This window comes from Polypterus senegalus, chromosome 1 (assembly GCF_016835505.1).
Source record: "Polypterus senegalus isolate Bchr_013 chromosome 1, ASM1683550v1, whole genome shotgun sequence".
NCBI classification, from domain to species: Eukaryota; Metazoa; Chordata; class Cladistia; order Polypteriformes; family Polypteridae; genus Polypterus; species Polypterus senegalus.
Genome location: NC_053154.1, coordinates 334,980,433 through 334,998,956, shown reverse-complemented (window position 1 = coordinate 334,998,956; position 18,524 = coordinate 334,980,433). Strand labels below are relative to the sequence as shown.

The following is an 18,524-nucleotide window of genomic DNA, read 5'->3' as shown; positions in this document are numbered from 1 at the left end:
TTTAAATAGCCAGCACGTAATTTACACACTAGATCACTGCAATTCTGGAAGCAGAATAGAAGTCTCCAGAATAAACTAATATACAAATGTGTTGCGGGCAGCACAGTGGCACAGTGGTAGCACTGCTGCTTCGCAGTAAGGAGACCCGGGTTCACTTCCCGGGTCCTCCCTGCATGGAGTTTGCATGTTCTCCCTGTGTCTGCGTGGGTTTCCTCCCACAGTCCAAAGGCATGCAGGTTAGGTGGATTCGCGATTCTAAATTGTTCCTAGTGTGTGTTTGTGTCCTGCAGTGGGCTTGTGCCCACCTGCCCTGGGTTTGTTTCTGCCTTGCGCCCTGTGTTAGCTGGGATTGGCTCCATCAGAATCCCGTGACCCTGTGTTAGGAAAACAGCGGGTTAGAAAATGACTGACTAACAAATGTGTTGCCGTCTTTGGTGCCGCTCAAAGGTCAAGTCATCCCATAAACATAACCCAAAGACTCACACAAAAAAATATATATATATATAAAATGCAAAGAAAGGTAAATAGACAGACATTTAAGATCGCTATACTCACCAATGTTTCCAAAGATGATTCCATTTTCAGTAGAAGCTACTTTCACGTTTGCCTTTATGTTTGCAAAATCATGCGGTGCTAATGTGAGTGGTGATGGTTTCTCCACAAGCTTCAAATCTCCTGCAATAAAGATGATGCCGTCAGATTACAAGGTTGCGTGCCACTGTACAATATGATGAACACGACAATATAGTTTCAAGATTTCATTAAAATCTGCTGAAAGTGAAGATGTTAATTATAACTACTTCCCCTTACAATTACTGAAGTGCCAGCCACATGAGCTCAGCTAGTTTCTTACCCAGTGTTGCCAATTCCAGGGTGCAGTTCTGCAGGGTATCACTGGTCTGATTGACGACAAGCACGTCCAACACAATGTCATACTGATTAACATGGACGTATGCTTCAGCGTAAACTGGATCAGAAAACCCTGTCAGCTGAGTGACCTGTAACACAAGCAAAGGCAATAACCGTGACTACTAAAGTTATTAAAATTACGGAAGTTACGTCTCCCTACACTTAGCTGTAGACAGTCTTAACAGCTCTGTATGCTTAACAGGAAATCGGGACAGAATCTTGAACTCAAAGGTGAGGCTGATTAAACAGACTGACACAGATTACAGCAGCAAAAATAAAATGCAGCAGTGCGGACATTCAAGAGAGGCCTTCATTTCAGCACTAAAGAGATTCCGGCAAGGCATTTCCATATTTTTCTCACAGTCTTCAGCGTTTCTCCTCTGAATTTTTTATTAGTAGTTGGCACTGCTTGCTGATGGCAGGAGATACAGATAAATAATAATGTAATAAGTAAGTAATGCAAGCAACACCATTTTATAACAAAAAAAATACACATTTTAAATTGAATCACATTCACAACCAATATGCCCACCATAATAGGCATCTACAGTTTTAGTTCAACCCCATTTTCAAACCTGTTATACAGTAGTAAGCTGTTTGCTTTGCATTATAAGTGAAATTATTGACAGGAGTAAGACTTTTAGAATCCCATTTGCCTTGGGGCTCAGGGGGATCCTGTTATTGCTTTAAGGCAGTGTGACATTGATGTTCTGAAAACAGCAAGTTGTAGACAGAAGGCACGTAGCATTTGAGCACTGCAATCGTTAAACTCGTACTCGTACATCCTTGTACGTCTGATGAATCTCATGTGTACATTCCCAAGCAGCCCAAAGCATAAATCTATAAAACATCCATAAATGAATGCAGTGAATGTGCAGACAGTAATAAACGAACACCAAAAGCTCCATTTGGACAACATGCACAAAGAGTGGTATGTTGGAGGGCAAGGCTGTTTCACGGTCTATGAATTCTGCGTTCTCTGCGTACATTTTTGCTTTACTGTCACATCAAAAAGGTTTGTCTTGGTCGAACTGAATGCTCAGACCTGGTCTGCTGTGAATGAAAGCACATGTGTCCTGTGATGGACGGGTGGTCTGTTCAATCAAGATCAGTTCCTGCCTTGCACTTGACACAGCAGTTAGGCTCTGGCCTTGCTTTCATGAACTTACCATTGGATTAAATCAGTTTGACAACTGATAAACTGACTGGTTGTTAGTTATTGGAAATGAAAAAAGTAGAACTTAAAGAAAATACCACTGCAGGCTACTCATTTTCTCCCACTAATCTCACTGTAGATCTCTCTGTATCATGGTTTAAAAAAGTGTACCTTATTCAGTTTAGAAGCAAGAGGGTCAGCTGCCTCTTTCCTCTGTGTGTTTCCCATGGCTGCGAGCAAACTTAGCTGGAACTGATCTTCCTTTGACGTCATTTCATTTTTGGCTGTGAGCTGCATGAAAGAGATGGGGTCGTCGGCTTGTACTGTAACATTTCTCTTTTCGGACTCTTTCTAAAATAAAATAAAACAAAACAGCCACACAAATAAATACACCAGACTTTCACATTAAATTGCTGCTTACTTAATTGTTAAAGGACTATACAATTTGACCTTCTGAGACAGCTTTTCCTCTTCCAGTTTTGCGGACAGCATATGAGAAAGAGATCTACGGCATTCTTTGTTGAAGATGTCATTCATCAGAGGAGAGCATTCTGATAAAACTTTGAGACAAAGGGAGATGCGATCCACATCGTCATCAGTGATTGGCTTCTTAGGAAGGGAGGACTTTCCAAGATGCAGGATTGTAGCCATGATCAGCATAGCTTCAGAAACAAAAGACTGCCAAAAGAAAAAAAAAAATCATTACACATTTCTGTTTTGCATATATGTATGGCAATTAAAAAAAAATCAAGACAACTAAACAAGTTGTTCTGTCAGAGTCTACGGAAAATAAATACAGCGGAACCTCGGTTTGCGAGCGTAATTCGTTCCGGAAACATGCTCGTAGTCCAAAGCACTCGTATATCAAAGCGAATTTCCCCATAAGAAATAATGGAAACTCAGATGATTCGTTACACAACCCAAAAATATTCATATAAAAATGATTAATACAAAATATAAAGTAAAAATACATAAAACAAATGAACCTGCACTTTACCTTTGAAAAGAATTATCACTGGTGTGAGTGAGTTTCTAAACTCTTGTGGGATTCCACCCAACGGGACGACACGCGGAACAGCGTCCCAAAGCAATTGCAGTCTCCCAGCGCTGTAGCAGTTGGGTGTAAAAGCAAATCCGAAAAGATCGCGGACATGCTATAAGCGCCCGTAGTCGATGGGTGATACAAGGAACATTATAAATGCGCACGGCACAGTACTGCTTGGCCACGACCCTGCCTGACTGCTGTGTCTGTGTATAGGAGAGGGGCAGATCCCACTACAGTAAATAACCGCACTGTTGCTGTTTCAAGCTGAATAAAGCTGGTGGTGCAAGACGGGGACTCGCACGTCACAGCACACACATGCGAGCGCGCACACGTGCACACACACATGGTACAGTAAACAGTATACACTCATACGGATGTTGACTATATGAGTGAGGCACGCCGACTCAGACGAAGAATACGAGACGATAACCCACAATCCCGCAGTGAGAGAGAGAAGAACGAAGAACCATCAGCTCAATTGTGATCACATGACGCTCAGCAGACAAAGCGTATACATACTACTCGTACTGCAAGACGTCGCTCATTTATCAAGTCAAAATTTATAAAAAAAATTTAGCTTGTCTTGCCAAACACTCGTAAACCAAGTTACTCGCAGACCGAGGTTCCACTGTACTTTGATAACAAAGTGATCATGTAATTTTCCTTTTGTCAGTTCCACTTACATTTTGCTTCCTTTTCTCTTGCACAATGGACACATAGCGAAGGGCCACCTTTGTAAGAGTTGTAGCCAATGAAGCTGCGACAAAAAAATCTCCGTCCATCAGAAATCCCCGAAGTGGAGGCCTTTAAAAAATAAAGAAATAAATAAATAACAGAACACAATTTTAAACTTTTGCTTGCATCACTATCACATGTGCTGACAAAAGGCTAACGTACATAAATGTAACTAGGGACTACATACTGATATAACCCACTCCCATACACAAGTGAAGCTACTTTACCCAAAGCAGGATTTCTATGCATGATGCATTTGTATTGTGGCAAAATATAACCAGGAAGACTGAAATAATATTGTATACATTGCAAGTTTGGAAAACGAATGAAGACTTTTATACAAACCAATAATCACTGGTATAACAATATATGTTAAAACAGCATGGGGAAGGGGCTTTGGGTTTTAAGCTTTTGAGTTTTCATTTTACTCTCCTCCATGGTCTTCTGGCCATAATATTAACTGGACATTTACAGTGTTATTCTTAGTCTTAACCTTTGATGCATAAATGACCCTTTTTAAACTTCCGTGTCTTCCCCCCCTAGGTACTGTCAATGGATAAACTCTCTTTCAATTACACTAAACAATGTTAGAATCACGAAAGAACAGCTTCTGTAGTATTCCCTCTGAAACATAGGAAATATGACAAATGGGAGGAGACCATTTAGACCATCAAGACAGTTTGTTTAGCTGACAGCTTAGCTGTCCCAATAGTTTTTTAAAGATTGTCAAAGTTTCCGTTTCAACTCCACGTCTTGGCAGTTTGTTCCAGAGCCCCACAACTTATTGTGTAAAGAAGTGCTTCCTGGCTTCAGTTTTAAATGCACTTCCCCTTAATTTTCACTGATTTCCTTGAGTACAAGATTCGTCCTCCTCTGTGTTAAAATTCAAAACAAAAATATCAGTGCCCGAGTTTTAACAGTTTTCCCATTGAGGAAGCACAGTGAAGAACATGAATCCAAGCAATCAAAACAGATAAAGGACCACATTTTTATATGCCATGGCAGTACTTTTGTTTGTATTTGCCACTTCAAATCTTATAAGCACATCCAGAAGTATCAGGATGAGATATCGTGACAGCTCAACCATTAGCTAAACAAACAAACTTGTTGGTCTTTTCTTTGTCAAACGTCTTAAGAATGTTCTTATAAAGTTACCGCACTACCTTAAGATTGATGCTGTGCCATTTTAACTATCAACTTTGTCATATTCACACAGGAATTATTTTTGAAAGGACAAATGATTGTCTTGCAGTTCATATGCCAAAGAATTTGCTAATGGAAAACAGCACAGCAGGTCCTTTCTCAATGGAACACGACTATGCAACGACCCTAACCTGCTTCTCGTCAGTATATGCAACTGAAATGTGATTATATTTTTCTGACTAACAAACTGCATGGTAAGTTTAAATGTCATATGTGTATGCGTTTCCTGCCAGGAACTTAACTCACATACAACAAACCTGAAAAAAGTTTTGAAAGCGTTTATAAACTTACATCAAATGCTGCTACTATGTAAGATCGCAGCTATTTTATCTCATTTATATTAGAATACTAGCTGTCCCCCCGCAGCTCTGCCCACGTAGTAGTGAAACAGGACAAACTTTAAAAATCAATTAATAAAAAAAAAAACGTGCTGCTAGCCAAGCGGAGGCGAGGAACACTCCAAAATTCAGAGGTAGACCTACGCGTACGGAGGGTGACGTGTAAGTGAGGAGGGCCCTTCCCAGCTCCCTACTCCTGACGTCACACTTCTCCCTCCCCGTCCCCACAACCCGTTGTGTCTCTCTCGGATTTGCACAAATAAATCGGTACCGCAGGCAAACTATGATATTTAGCGTGATGAGATAAGTCACAATGTTCAAGCAAATTATAGAAAGAAAAAAAAAAAACAATCTAAATCCGTTTAAGTAGTTCTCTCGTGAAAAGTGGACGGACAGACAAATGCTGGATTTTACATATACAGTGGTACCTCTGGTCATGCCATAATTCACGTACGAACCAGAAGGGAAACTGGCCGCCAGTGTTTTTGTTCACCACCAGAGTGTGTGGTCAGGAACAGATGCAAAATTTTGGTGAACTTTTTGATGGAAATCCGATTTTTACGTGTTTAGAAACGTTCGCAGTCAGAGGTTCTACCGTAAAGAGATAATGAAATGGAGTGAGCAAGCATTAAGTATAACAAAACAGTTTCGCTGAAACTGGAGGAGGTTGAGCAAGAGAGTAAGCTCAGCTGATGTCACCAGGAAACAATCCGCTCTCGGTGTTCAGAAACTGCCTCTGCACGGAGGCCAAGAAAACAAGGAATTCACCGATTATCTGACACTATACAATAAAACACTTCTGAGCCAGATGTTACAAGTTCACAGCAGACTTCCAGCAGTTCACCACAATGCAAATCTGCAAACTAAGATGCTTTGTGATGCAACTACACGTCAATACATTTATCTATACTAATAAAAGCCAAAGCCCTCACTGACTGACTGACTCACTCACTACTAATTCTCCAACTTCCCGTGTGTGTAGAAGGCTTAAATTTGGCAGGCTCATTCCTTACAGCTTACTTACAAAAGTTAAGCAGGTTTCATTTTGAAATTCTACACGTAACGGTCGACAATGTCTGCCATGTTGAACTTTCTTATTTATGGCCCCATCTTCATGAAATTTGGTAGGCGGCTTCCCTACGCTAACCGAAACCGATGTACGTACTTATTTCGGTGGTATGATGCCACTGTCGGCCGCCATATTGAACATTCCAACGTCACTAATTCTCCAGCTTCCCGTGTGGCTAGAAGGCTGAAATTTGGCAGGCTCATTCCTTACAGCTTACTTTCAAAAGTTGGGCAGGTTTCATTTTGAAATTCTATGCGCAACGGTCATAACGGTCGACAATGTCCGCCATGTTGAACTTTCTTATTTATGGCCCCATTTTCACGAAATTTGGTAGGCGGCTTCCCTGTACTAACCAAAACCAATATACGTACTTATTTCGGTGGTATGACGCCACTGTCGGCCGCCATATTGAACTTTTCAACGGTCTTTGTTACTTATGGGCCCATCTTCAAGAAATTTGGTACGCGGGTTCCCAATGCTAACTGAATCTCTACTTACGCATATATATCGTCCATAGCCTGCAGCTCGGTCACCGTGTGAGGCGTTGGTCCCCATCTCAACGCCTCCCACGTTGTTGGCTGCCTGCCTATATAAGGCTGTCCGTCGCTCTGGTCTCTACATTCCCTTCCTTGTTTCGCCACAGGATACACCCCTGCTGATAACAAAAGCCTTTTTATTTAATCCATGGCTTCTCCGCTGTTTTATTGTTCGTTTATTACGATTATAGTTATTGTGTAGGTATTTTAGACTTGCTTTACATTGTTCATGTACCCATTTCCTTTATCATTCCAACCGTACCCCCATTAACGTGTCTACCGAGGTGATCACCATCAATTAAAGAACTGTCACTTAGCGAGTGGTTTCCATGCCCGGAGATGGCACCTGCCTTTTCCATTCTCTTTGTTACATATTGCACGGCCATATCAGGCTCACTCTTAATATCCAGAGGAAAATTGTGTCTTATGTATTGAACTAGCAAAATACGCCGCAGCAGCGAAGTACTGCCTTAAAAGTTTTATTAAGAAGAAATTTAAATCTTTTTAAACTGAGGGAAAATATACCAATAATTATTTGTTAAGGATCTCTTTTTATACCACATTGTGAGTTCGGCCCTCTGGTTGTAATATGACCAAGCTGTGCGCTGAGCTTACTCTTGAGCATGTAACGTACAGTTGGCCATGTGAACAGTAATCTTGTCTCAAATCTCACAGCTTGGATTGCTGCTGTCATAATTGGTTTGAGTTTCATGGTTTGTTTCAATGACGACAGTATTTGTAGGACTTGTATTGAAGAGAAATTCAGCATCTGTCAAGCGTTGTAAGCACACAACCAGTTTCACCGATAACTTCACATCCAGCTTTTGAGAGTTTAAACATTCATAAACATCAAAGTGTCCACTACTGAAATCGTCACCCGTCAATCTAAGATGTTTAAGAGGCATTGGCGGTTGTCGAAAGGTGTAAAATATTTGGCCATTTCAGTACACTTGAAAGCGACAACCAAACAATTCAGCGGCAGCCATCAACTCACATGAAGATCCATAGGTGAAGGGCTTAAGCATTTGACTCTTCTTGTGCTCCTGTAACAATGTGGTATACAAAGAGATCCTTAACAAATAATTATTGGTATATTTTCTCTCAGTTTAAAAAGGTTTCATTTTCTTCTTAATAAAAATTTTAAGGCAGTACTTCGCCGCTGCGAAGCGCGGGTATTTTGCTAGTAGGTAACTAAAACGCAATTCCTACACCAAAACTGTACAGCCTTTGTTGTGTAGAGCATTTCAAACAATACTTCTTATATTGCAAAAATCTATTATTGGAAGAGGAAGTTGAGAAGTAGAATAAACACGATCCACTGCTGGCCAACTAACAGGAAGTAGAGATTTGGCTGCCAAGTGACCAAACCTGAATTTTGTGAAAAAGGGTAATGTTCATTATTTATTTATTTTTAACTCTTATGTAACCCTTTTAGATGTCATAATTAGTATGGCAAAGCACTTTGAGACACTTATGCATAACAAAATATACCATATAAATAAATGGTGGTGTTGCAGAGCTGTATTATTCACATATAACTTTAGGAAATTTTTTTCGCTAGCAGCTTACTTTCTTCCTTAAACTTTAGAAAAGAAAAACAATAAGGAAATACCTGTCTTCCTCTTTTTTAGTTGGTCTGGAGCTGCTTAGGGCACTCTGTGTTGCATATGTTCCCATTTCAGTAACCAGTTTCTGTGCAGGTGCTACCGTCACCTCTTCTTCAGGTTTTACTTCACCAGTTTCCTTCTTTATCTCATTTTCCACTATTGGGATCTGAAGTTTCAAAGAAATTGATAACATACAGTTCAGTTTCTCATCTTATCACAGATTGTCAAGCTCAGCAGCCTTGTGAAAAATACCTCACTTGTGTTGCTTGTCCTTGCAATCTCATCCTTTCAGGCATTACCAACAGGCTCATAACCATCGAACAGGACAGAGATATAGATTGACCAGTAAACTAAGAGTTTTGCCTTTAGACTCGGCTCTTGTTTCACTACCATGCCATTAGTGTAACGTCTGCAGAACAGCTGCCTATCAACCAAAAGGCTGCCAGCTTCTCTCACCTCTGGTGTCCACCATCAAGTTTTAGATTAGATAAACTTTATTAAGCCCAAGTTTATTCAGGATTACCATCAACCACCTTAAGACCCCAGCTTTTAGTTGCCACTTCTACAATTGAGGTCTTTAATAGGTTGCATTCGGACATAACATTCCTGCCCTCACTCCGCTCATGGGAAAAACTTCTCTCAAAAACAGGAACTGAGCTCATCACGATCAGAGGATTCAGCCAAATGTTCCCAGGACCAGCAGAACTCAAACTGCATTATTAGTATTAATACAACAAAAACACACTGCCTTTATTTCAGTTCACACTTTCTTGGCCATTTCAGGTCTTTTCAAAAGCCATGACTGTAAGTAACTATAGTTTTTATAGTCTTCCTCAATGGTAAAAACTAACTTTCTTTGCATCAAATTATTGACGTTACTTAAATTAAAGTAATATAAAAGTACAAAGTTCTTCATTGGAATTCACAAAGCCATTCACCTGTTTTGGTGCGTGGCAAAAACCTTGAGAAATTTTAAAATGACACCAATGTTTAGGAAACAATAGTTTGTATTGCCCATATTATTTAATGTTGATGTACAGTATATCAAGAAAATTGATGACCCATAATCAGTGTTTCCATCCTAGATACTGGAGTCTGCCCAGTTTACTTTTGGCGCGGTTGAGTTATTTACGTATTGTACTTTTCAAAACAGTCTGGTTGATAGTGTATTTTTATTAATTAATATTAATGCAGTTGAAAAACTCGGGATACGTTTCTGCCTGGTTTCTGATAATAAAGTTTTCAACTAATAAGAGAATCTTGACCTCAGAGTTGAAGTAGGAAAACTCAGAATTAAAATTGAACCTTTTGGTATTTTAATATGAGGGATGTTCAAAAAGTTTCCTCACTTTTATATTTCCGCTGGAAATGGTGAAGGCAGGAGGAGTAGTAATTGGGTATTAAAAAGTTGGTATGACGCTGGGAAAATTGCATTGCAAAGGAAGGTGACTATGTAGAAAAGTGATGTAGTTTGTTTTTGAAGTTCTTCATAAATAACAGTTAAAAAAAAAGTGTGGAAACTTTTTAACATCGCTTGTATGAAGATGATATAATAATTCTAATATCCTAACCACCATCACAGGTCAGATTAGAGTCATAAAGTTACCAAATACACTTTTCATTGAGAAATACTAAGAGTACAGGAGAAGAAAAACGCACACATTCTACTGTACACAAGCAGTAGCAGAACTGGGACTGAGACCAAACTACTGTATACCAATACAGAAGCTTCAGTTTGTATTAACATTAATTCAGAATACAGTCATCCCTCACCTATCGCGGAGGTAACGTTCCAGGTGAAAATCCGCAAATTAAAAAACATGTTTATATGGTTATTTTTATATATTTTAAGCCCTTATAAACTCTCCCACACTCTTATAAGCATTTCCAGCACAGTTATATGGCATAAACTCTTTGTATTCTATTAGATATTAGGTAAGATTTGTTAAAATTATGTATGTAAACACACTGTTTAAATACAGTAAAACCTAAATATTATAGATAAGATATCGAGCGTCTCCGATTATGACATAACGACGGACTTGCCCACACCTGCCCATGAAATAGCCTTTGAGTCAATTGTCCAATTATTTTTATGCCCCTGAAATGAAGGGATTGTGTTCAAAAAATACTTTAGTTGCCTCACATTTTTATGCAGTTGTTTTGCTCAACCCACTGAATTAAAGCTGAAAGTCTGCACTTCAACGTCGTCGGAGTTGTTTCATTTAAAATTCATTGTGGTGATGTGCAGAACCAAAATGAGAAAAAAGTTGTCTCTGTCCAAATATTTATGGACCTAACTGTATGTTACATGTTATGTTACAGCCATTACAATAGACAGGCCACCAGCAATAAATAAGTACAATGCAAGAAAATGTACAAAAGTTAACTCTTTACACAGCGAAACACGCTGATGCTGAATGAGCGAGACGAGACTTCCTGGTTAACGCAGCGGAGTCGAATTCGGTGCTCCGGCGCTGATTGAGCCAATCAGTACACAGGAACTTAACTGCGTGCTCTGATTGGGTAGCTTCTCAGCCATCCACCAATAGCATCCCTTGTATGAGATCAACTGGGCAAACCAACTGAGGAAGCATGTACCAGAAGTAAAAAGACCCATTGTCCAAGCGAAAAATCTGCGTTATATATTTAGATATGCTTACATATAAAATCTGTGATATATACAGTGAAGCCACAAAAGTCGAAGCTTGATATAGCGAGGGATTACTGTATTTTAAACTACAACGTGGTACCAGACAAGGATGTCCCCTGTCACCACTGCTTTCTGCAATCTCCATTGAGGCATTGAAATGCTTATCAGATAAAGGGGATCATCAGAGAAAGACTGGAACAGAAAGCTTCTCTCTATGCAGATGATATGGTACCGTATAGATCAGATCCATAAAATACTGTGCCTGCAGTCCTAACAGCACTAATTTCAAAAGATTTCTGGTCTCAGAATCAATTTGAATAAAAGTGTGCTCTTTCCGGTGAATTCTCAAGCACACGGTTTTAGATTAGACACCTTCCCTTTTATCATCACAGACCAGTTTAAGTACCTCGGGGTAAACATCACAAGTAAACATAAAGCTCTTTATCAACAAAATTTTGCTGTCTGTATGGAAAAAATTAAGCAAGACTTAGGCATAGATGGTCAACTGTTCATCTCACTTTAGCTGGAAGAATTAAAATTGTTAAGATGAATATCCTTCCTAAGCTACTTTTTTTATTTCAAAACATTCCAATATACACCAATACATCATTTTTTAAGAGTCATAAAGTAACTAAATACACTTTTCATTGAGACGTACTAAGCAGGGTACAGGAGGAGGAGAGAACACACACACACATTCTACTGTACACAGGCAGTATCAGAACTGGGACCGAGACCAGGGGCAGGGAATAAATGGTGTGGTTTGTAATATAATGGATTGTTAAGCCTCTAAAATTATCTAAAAAGAAAATTACAATAGGGATGGAAAAAGAAAGCCAAGTTCTTACCTCCCCTAAGGAACGACGAACTTCTGTCATTACACTCTGAATGTCCTCTTTCGTACAACAGTACTCTCCCAAGATCCACACAGCTCCTCTATAAATCCTAGTTTAAATAAATCCAAATATGATCATGTTCTTTTCCAAGTTAACCCTAAAATATTTCAAATACACAATACAGCATAAATAATCCTTACTTTACAGCTTTAACTGCATGGAAGACTTCCAGCATTTTCTCAATGATGAGTGGCCTGAGATGATCAAACCTCTGAATAGCCTCGCGCACAAAATCTAAAACATCAGCTGCTGCGGCCTCATTGTTGTCACTCAGGAACTCCATTAGCTAATGAAAAATAATCAGATGTGGGGGTTACAATTTATCAAAAGTTTTACCAATCTCTAATAGCATCTTTTAAACAAATTCTGCTGTTTATCAGTCATAAAGAGATAAAATGAGTACAGCAACAACATACAAAAACAATTTAATACCATACCATATTTATTTGTTGAGCGCTTAAAAACACAGTATTACAACTGACCAAAGCGCTGTACAGTTACAACAAGCAGGACTAAATGAAGTTAAACAGTAAACAATAATCCTATGGTTGTGAGATATAAAGGAAAATCTACCATCCAGATTTATTTCTGCAGGAAATTAAAGAAATGGTTCAGGTTTCTGCTTACCACAGGAATAACATTTGCTGCCATATCTGGAAAGCGGACACTACAGGAGTGTAACGTGCGGACAAGTAGTTGCCTGTACTTGTCGGTGTCTTCATGTTCAGTCACATTATTTGTTTTAATAACCTCCTTCTTGAGAACAATGACCAGCTATAAAGAACAATAGTCTGTTATGTTAAATAGTACGTCACAATGAGAAATGAAGACTCAAAGCAAAAAGTGATATTTGGGTTCAAACCTCTTCAACATTGCGTGATGAAACAAGATCAAGGGCAAGCTGCAGAGTTTTCTTACGGACTTCTAAATCTGGTGTGCTAAGGACTCGAAGAATATCCATGACCAGGTCCTGCACAGAAAAGTTGCAGAAATTAGCATGTGGGCTTATTATACAGGATAAAACAAATACAAATGATCCATACATTTTCTTACACAGACTCTTATGTACTTAGACAACAAACATAAAATGTCAGATTTCTCTACTTTAGAGCCTGCCTACAGGAAATTTATAATAAGTGAAGAGCTGCAGGTAACATCTAGAAATGGAATTACAAAAATAAAAAAAAATTACAGATAGCTGAATGGAGAGATGGGTCAAATACATCAATAAAATACCATTTTCATCTTTCTCCCTTATTGTGTCTCAATTATAATAAAAAAACCAAAAACTTGGCTTGAGATGTGATCTTCTTGGAAGACCCTTTGATATCCCGCGAGAGACACTTGAACGTCCCCACGAGACAAAGCAGTGAGACAAAAGGACAGCTGCTGTACAGGCTTTTAAATGATCAACGCGCAGCGCAACAAGCATTTGACCCGTCCACATCTACTTAGCGTGCGCCCAGCCCCCTAGCCCCCCATTCACAATGCGAGCGGCCGAGGCAAGAAGTGTGCCCCCGGGGCATAGTGCAAGCGAAGCAAGCAGGGGGCTTAGCCCCCTAGTTATAAAAAAAAAAATCAATTAGAGCAGTGTTTTTCAAGTTTATTCTTAAAGGAAAACCCAACTGCGGCAGGTTTTCATTCCATTTGGTTTCACAAGCAGTGCGTCACATTCTTTAGTTGTCTGTCTGAAAAATATTTTTAAAAAAATTTAGAAAAAATTGAATTTGTTGACAAAACTTTAATTTCAGATCTTTCTTTTTCAATTTCTGTTTAAATGAACCTTTTCTGTAGAGTTTGCCCCTTGAATCATAGCTCTATGCTGATGATTAGCAATGAGCGGTGCAGACAACATTGAATGCTAAAGGGAAGGAACAGCTTGATTGCGTCTTTGACACTCATTAAAAAAGCATGCCTTACAAATAAGCACACAAATAAATATGAAACTAAAGTCATTACATCCCTAAGCCATTCAGTGTTGTCAGTAGGGATGATCCAATCAGGTTGTTTTTTGAGCCAATTTCAATCTCCAATTCCATTTAATCAGAATCATCCAATATGAATTCCAATAATGATCTTTAATTTCCCATCAGTAAAACTGTAGACTTGTTGTTCACTGGCTTCCAAAAGAGATTTTTTTAATATAATAAGATCCCTTAAAATATGTTTTGTTCCGATGAAACATATACATAAAAATGCATCTGTTATACATATGCATGCATCTAGCATACTCCAATGTTGTTAAGGAAAAAAGCTAAAACAAAATAAAACTCTTCTCTTAATTAGAAACCTGAAATTTAAATTTAAAAAAAAATTGTAACTTTTTACCAAGACGACAGTGCGGCAGCAGGCCTAAAAACTTTGCAAGTAGGCTCTTAAACTACTGAGACAGGGAGCCGAAGGAGAAACTGACAACTTTTAAAATGAATTTAGATACGTTTATTGGGACAGCTGAACAAAGGGGCCTGATGGACTGAATGGTCACCTCGTGTTTGTCAGATTTCTTATGTTCCAAGCCTATCGTTTATCAAGTAATGAGAGCACATTCAGATTTATCAATACACTGCTGTATTATAAGACAGGCTGTTCATCCTCTAATGGAGAACACTGCCTGTTCTACTATACAGAAGCTTGGAGTGTCCTATTCAATTATAGGACAAAAAGAAGGAGGTCTGAACTTATCAAAGCAGCTTCTCTTTTAATTTCAGTGGAAGACGCACTCTCTTTAGCTGCATCAATCTGTGTCTCTGTCAAACTTTTTTTTTCCTGGTCAGTTGCTGGCCTTTTATCTTCAACTGTAAGTTAAGCAGGACAACATATTCATCAACCCTTCCTAAGACTCCCGATTTTCAACTTTTTACTGCACTTTCTTTAATGTGAAAGCTACTATTATGGTCTTTCTATCTTGAACACTACATAAATGCTTCTGTTGTGTCCACTTCCTGAAGCACCTTAATACTGGGCCAAGAGTAGTAATTCATTGCCATAGTGCTTAGGAAAGCAGCATCCATCAAAATCGTGTTTTGAGATCGACCATTTTGCCCATCGTCAATCCAGTCATGGGTTGAATTGGCCGATTAATTGAATTATTAGTAATTGACAGCATTAGGATAATGTGAAGGGAGCAAACTCTATGGAAGAGGGAGAATTAGAAAAACAGCCAAAGAAACATGGAAATTTAAAGTTTTGACAATAATATAAATATTTCAAACCTTCTTAGGAAAAGAGAAATAAAAATGGACGGCTCACTAAATAATAAGATCAATTAAGAGTAACAATGAAACTGGTTGGAATAAAAACCTCAAACCTGCAGGACGGAACCTGGGAACCACTGAATTAGAGATTTTACTTCACTATATGAATGCAAGAAATTACTGCACTTCATTGCTCTCTACCACATACCTGTAGCACTCTTTCATGTGTGGGATGCTCCTTTAATTCAATCAGACGATCAAGAACAATCAGCTTCACATTATTATCGCTTTCCTTTATAATCAAGTCAATGTAACACTGGGCAGCGGCCTGCAGAAAAGCAAATGAATGTTAATTTAAATGTAAAATGTACAGTAAAATTACATTGATGTTTCCTTGGAACTAACTTCCACCAGATAGAGGCTGAGCGTATGAGCGGATTACAGCGCGTTATCACACCCACCACACGGCAAACCACCCACTAGATAGCTCTGATCAAATAACGAAGGAAAAAAAAGTCAGATTGAAAGAAAAAGAAAACAAATATCAAACCTTGATAGCAGTTGGGGCACTGGAGAGAGTCACTAAAGTTCCAGCTGCTTCATATTTAACAGCAGGACTCGATGATTGTAAGAGATTATAGATACAGCGTATGAACCGAGCTCTTTCTGAAGGATTGGCATGGCAGACCTTAAAGAATTAAAAAATAAATAAATGTAGATATTAAAGAGAACAGTTTTACATCACCAATACAGATACACAATGATAATGATGATTAATGACAGTTTCACTATATAAAGTAAAATGTGACAAAACTAAGGCTTTTTTCAGTCATCAGAAAATCAGACACACAATATACAATTGAGCACCTGCCAAAAATAAATAACTTATTTCACAATATCAAGCTGTGAACCTAAAGCACTGTTCAGTCAACACGTTTACAGGGTTATTATTTACTCATAATTGCAATAATAATTGAGAAAGAAGCACATTTATCTATCATACCTTATAGATCAATTCTACAATAACTAACTGAAGAATGTCTCCAAACGCATGGACCTGGTCAATACATGTGCTAAGGTAGTCCAGTGCTCTGTCCTAAAACAAGACAAAAAACACAAAGTATTATGCCGTGCTGTAATAAATTGTTTTCTAACTGATGTGACCTTTGACAAACATGCACTTTGACTCGGATTTTGTCAGTTGTATAAATTCAACAGACTGTAAATACATTAATATTTTAAACTAAAAAAAATGAAGATGCCGGTGAATTCACAATGAGAGAGAAAAGTCCTTTTCAGGATTCTCCTTCATCATTAAAAGAAGCACACTGCCAATATACCTGATCAGCATGAATCAACATCATAAATGCATTCCGCTTGCAACTCGAATCTTTCTCATTCACAAGAAAATCATGAATCAGCTCAGGAGCATCAGGAATTAAGTTTTCGAAATTCCTGCAAAAGAAATGTTTGTTAGGCCTGAATTTCAACACTTCAACCTTTCATGAACAGCTGTTATTCACGTATGCATTAAAATCAAAATGGAACGCATGAAATCACAAAACACGCTACAGTGGTGCCTTGGATTGCAAGTGTAATTCGTTCCGGAAACATGCGTGCAATCCAAAGCACTCGTATATCAAAGCAAATTTCCCCATAAGAAATAATGGAAACTCAGACGACTCGTTCCACAACCCAAAACTCATGGACCCCTGTGATCATCAGAGGTGACTGTGCAGAGGGTTCAGACCTTTAAATATCTGGGAGTGCAGCTGGATGACAAATTGGACTGGACTGCCAATACTGATGCTCTGTGTAAGAAAGGTCAGAGCAGACTATACTTTCTGAGAAGGTTGGCATCCTTCAACATCTGCAATAAGATGCTGCAGATGTTCTACCAGACGGTTGTGGCGAGCGCCCTCTTCTACGCGGTGGTGTGCTGTAAAGATGACGCCTGGACAAACTTGTTAAGAAGGCAGGCTCTATTGTAGGATTAAAGTTGGACAGTTTAACATCTGTGGCTGAGCGACGGGCACTAAGCAAACTCCTGTCAATCATGAAGAATCCACTGCATCCACTGAACAGGATCATCTCCAGACAGAGGAGCAGCTTCAGTGACAGACTTTTGTCACTGTCCTGCTCCACTGACAGACTGAAGAGATCGTTCCTCCTCCACACTATGCGACTCTTCAATTCCACCCGGGGGAGTAAATGCTAACATTAATTTTATTTTCATTTTTATTACTATTTAATTTAATATTGTTTCTTTGTATCAGTATACTGCTGCTGGATTATGTGAATTTCCCCTTGGGATTAATAAAGTATCTATCTATCTAACTATTCATATACAGGGGAACCTCGGGTCACAACTGTAATTCATTCCAAAACTCTGGTCGTGACCTGAAGTAATTTCCCCCATAGGATTGTATGGAAATACAATTAATCCGTTACAGACTATACGAACTGTATGTAAATATATATTTTTTTAAAGATTTTTAAGCACAAATATAGTTAGTTATACCATAGAATGCACAGCGTAATAGTAAACTAAATGTAAAAACATTGAATAACACTGAGAAAACCTTGAACAGAGAAAACTAATACTGCAAGTGTTCACGCTTAGCGCTACGAACAGCTCACTAAAAACACTTTTTTTTTTATGAGTTTTAAGCACAGGGGAACAATGGACATTTAAAATATCCGTAATTTAATAAGCCACCAAGAAAAGTAACATTGCAGCAATGCACGCTACGAACCGATCGCTGTAAACAGAAGTGAAGTGGAGGTTAAAATCCAATTGAAAAAAGTCTTCATTAAATACAGCGAGGTTAAAACAATGCTCGAAGCAGTCTCTTTAAAAACAAGCCCGGTGCATTCTTTAACTGCCTTCTCTCTCGCTGCACACGGAATGCACAAAGAGAGACTTAACACTGAAAGGTTGTTTTTACACCGAGTGTGTGGTCGTGAACAGATGCAAAAGTTTGGCGAACTTTTTGGTCGTAACCCGATTGGTACGTGTTCAGAGACGTTCGTGAACCGAGGTTCCACTGTATTTATGATTAATACAAAATATAAAGTAAAAATACATTAAGCAAATTAACCTGGACTTTACCTTTGAAAAGAATCGTGGCTGGTGTGAGGGAGATGAGAAAGAGGAGGGTTATTGTGCAGGACGACTTTCAC

The 18,524-nt window shown here is 38.7% G+C and overlaps 1 protein-coding gene across 1 annotated transcript in view; it reads right to left on the bottom strand.

Annotated features, from left to right (window-relative positions):
* The window catches only part of copb1 (COPI coat complex subunit beta 1), a 62,860-nt gene that overhangs the window by 19,713 nt on the left and 24,623 nt on the right, over nucleotides 1-18,524 (bottom strand). Inside the window, exons 5-18 of the mRNA XM_039738874.1 lie at nucleotides 16,682-16,796; nucleotides 16,345-16,437; nucleotides 15,892-16,029; nucleotides 15,550-15,669; nucleotides 13,010-13,117; nucleotides 12,775-12,921; nucleotides 12,288-12,433; nucleotides 12,100-12,196; nucleotides 8,604-8,764; nucleotides 3,794-3,914; nucleotides 2,516-2,743; nucleotides 2,237-2,416; nucleotides 854-998; nucleotides 556-675 (exon numbers count right to left, since the gene is read on the bottom strand). Of these exons, the coding sequence (XP_039594808.1) occupies nucleotides 556-675; nucleotides 854-998; nucleotides 2,237-2,416; nucleotides 2,516-2,743; nucleotides 3,794-3,914; nucleotides 8,604-8,764; nucleotides 12,100-12,196; nucleotides 12,288-12,433; nucleotides 12,775-12,921; nucleotides 13,010-13,117; nucleotides 15,550-15,669; nucleotides 15,892-16,029; nucleotides 16,345-16,437; nucleotides 16,682-16,796 (1,919 nt within the window). The remainder of the gene's footprint in view (nucleotides 1-555; nucleotides 676-853; nucleotides 999-2,236; nucleotides 2,417-2,515; nucleotides 2,744-3,793; nucleotides 3,915-8,603; nucleotides 8,765-12,099; nucleotides 12,197-12,287; nucleotides 12,434-12,774; nucleotides 12,922-13,009; nucleotides 13,118-15,549; nucleotides 15,670-15,891; nucleotides 16,030-16,344; nucleotides 16,438-16,681; nucleotides 16,797-18,524) is intronic.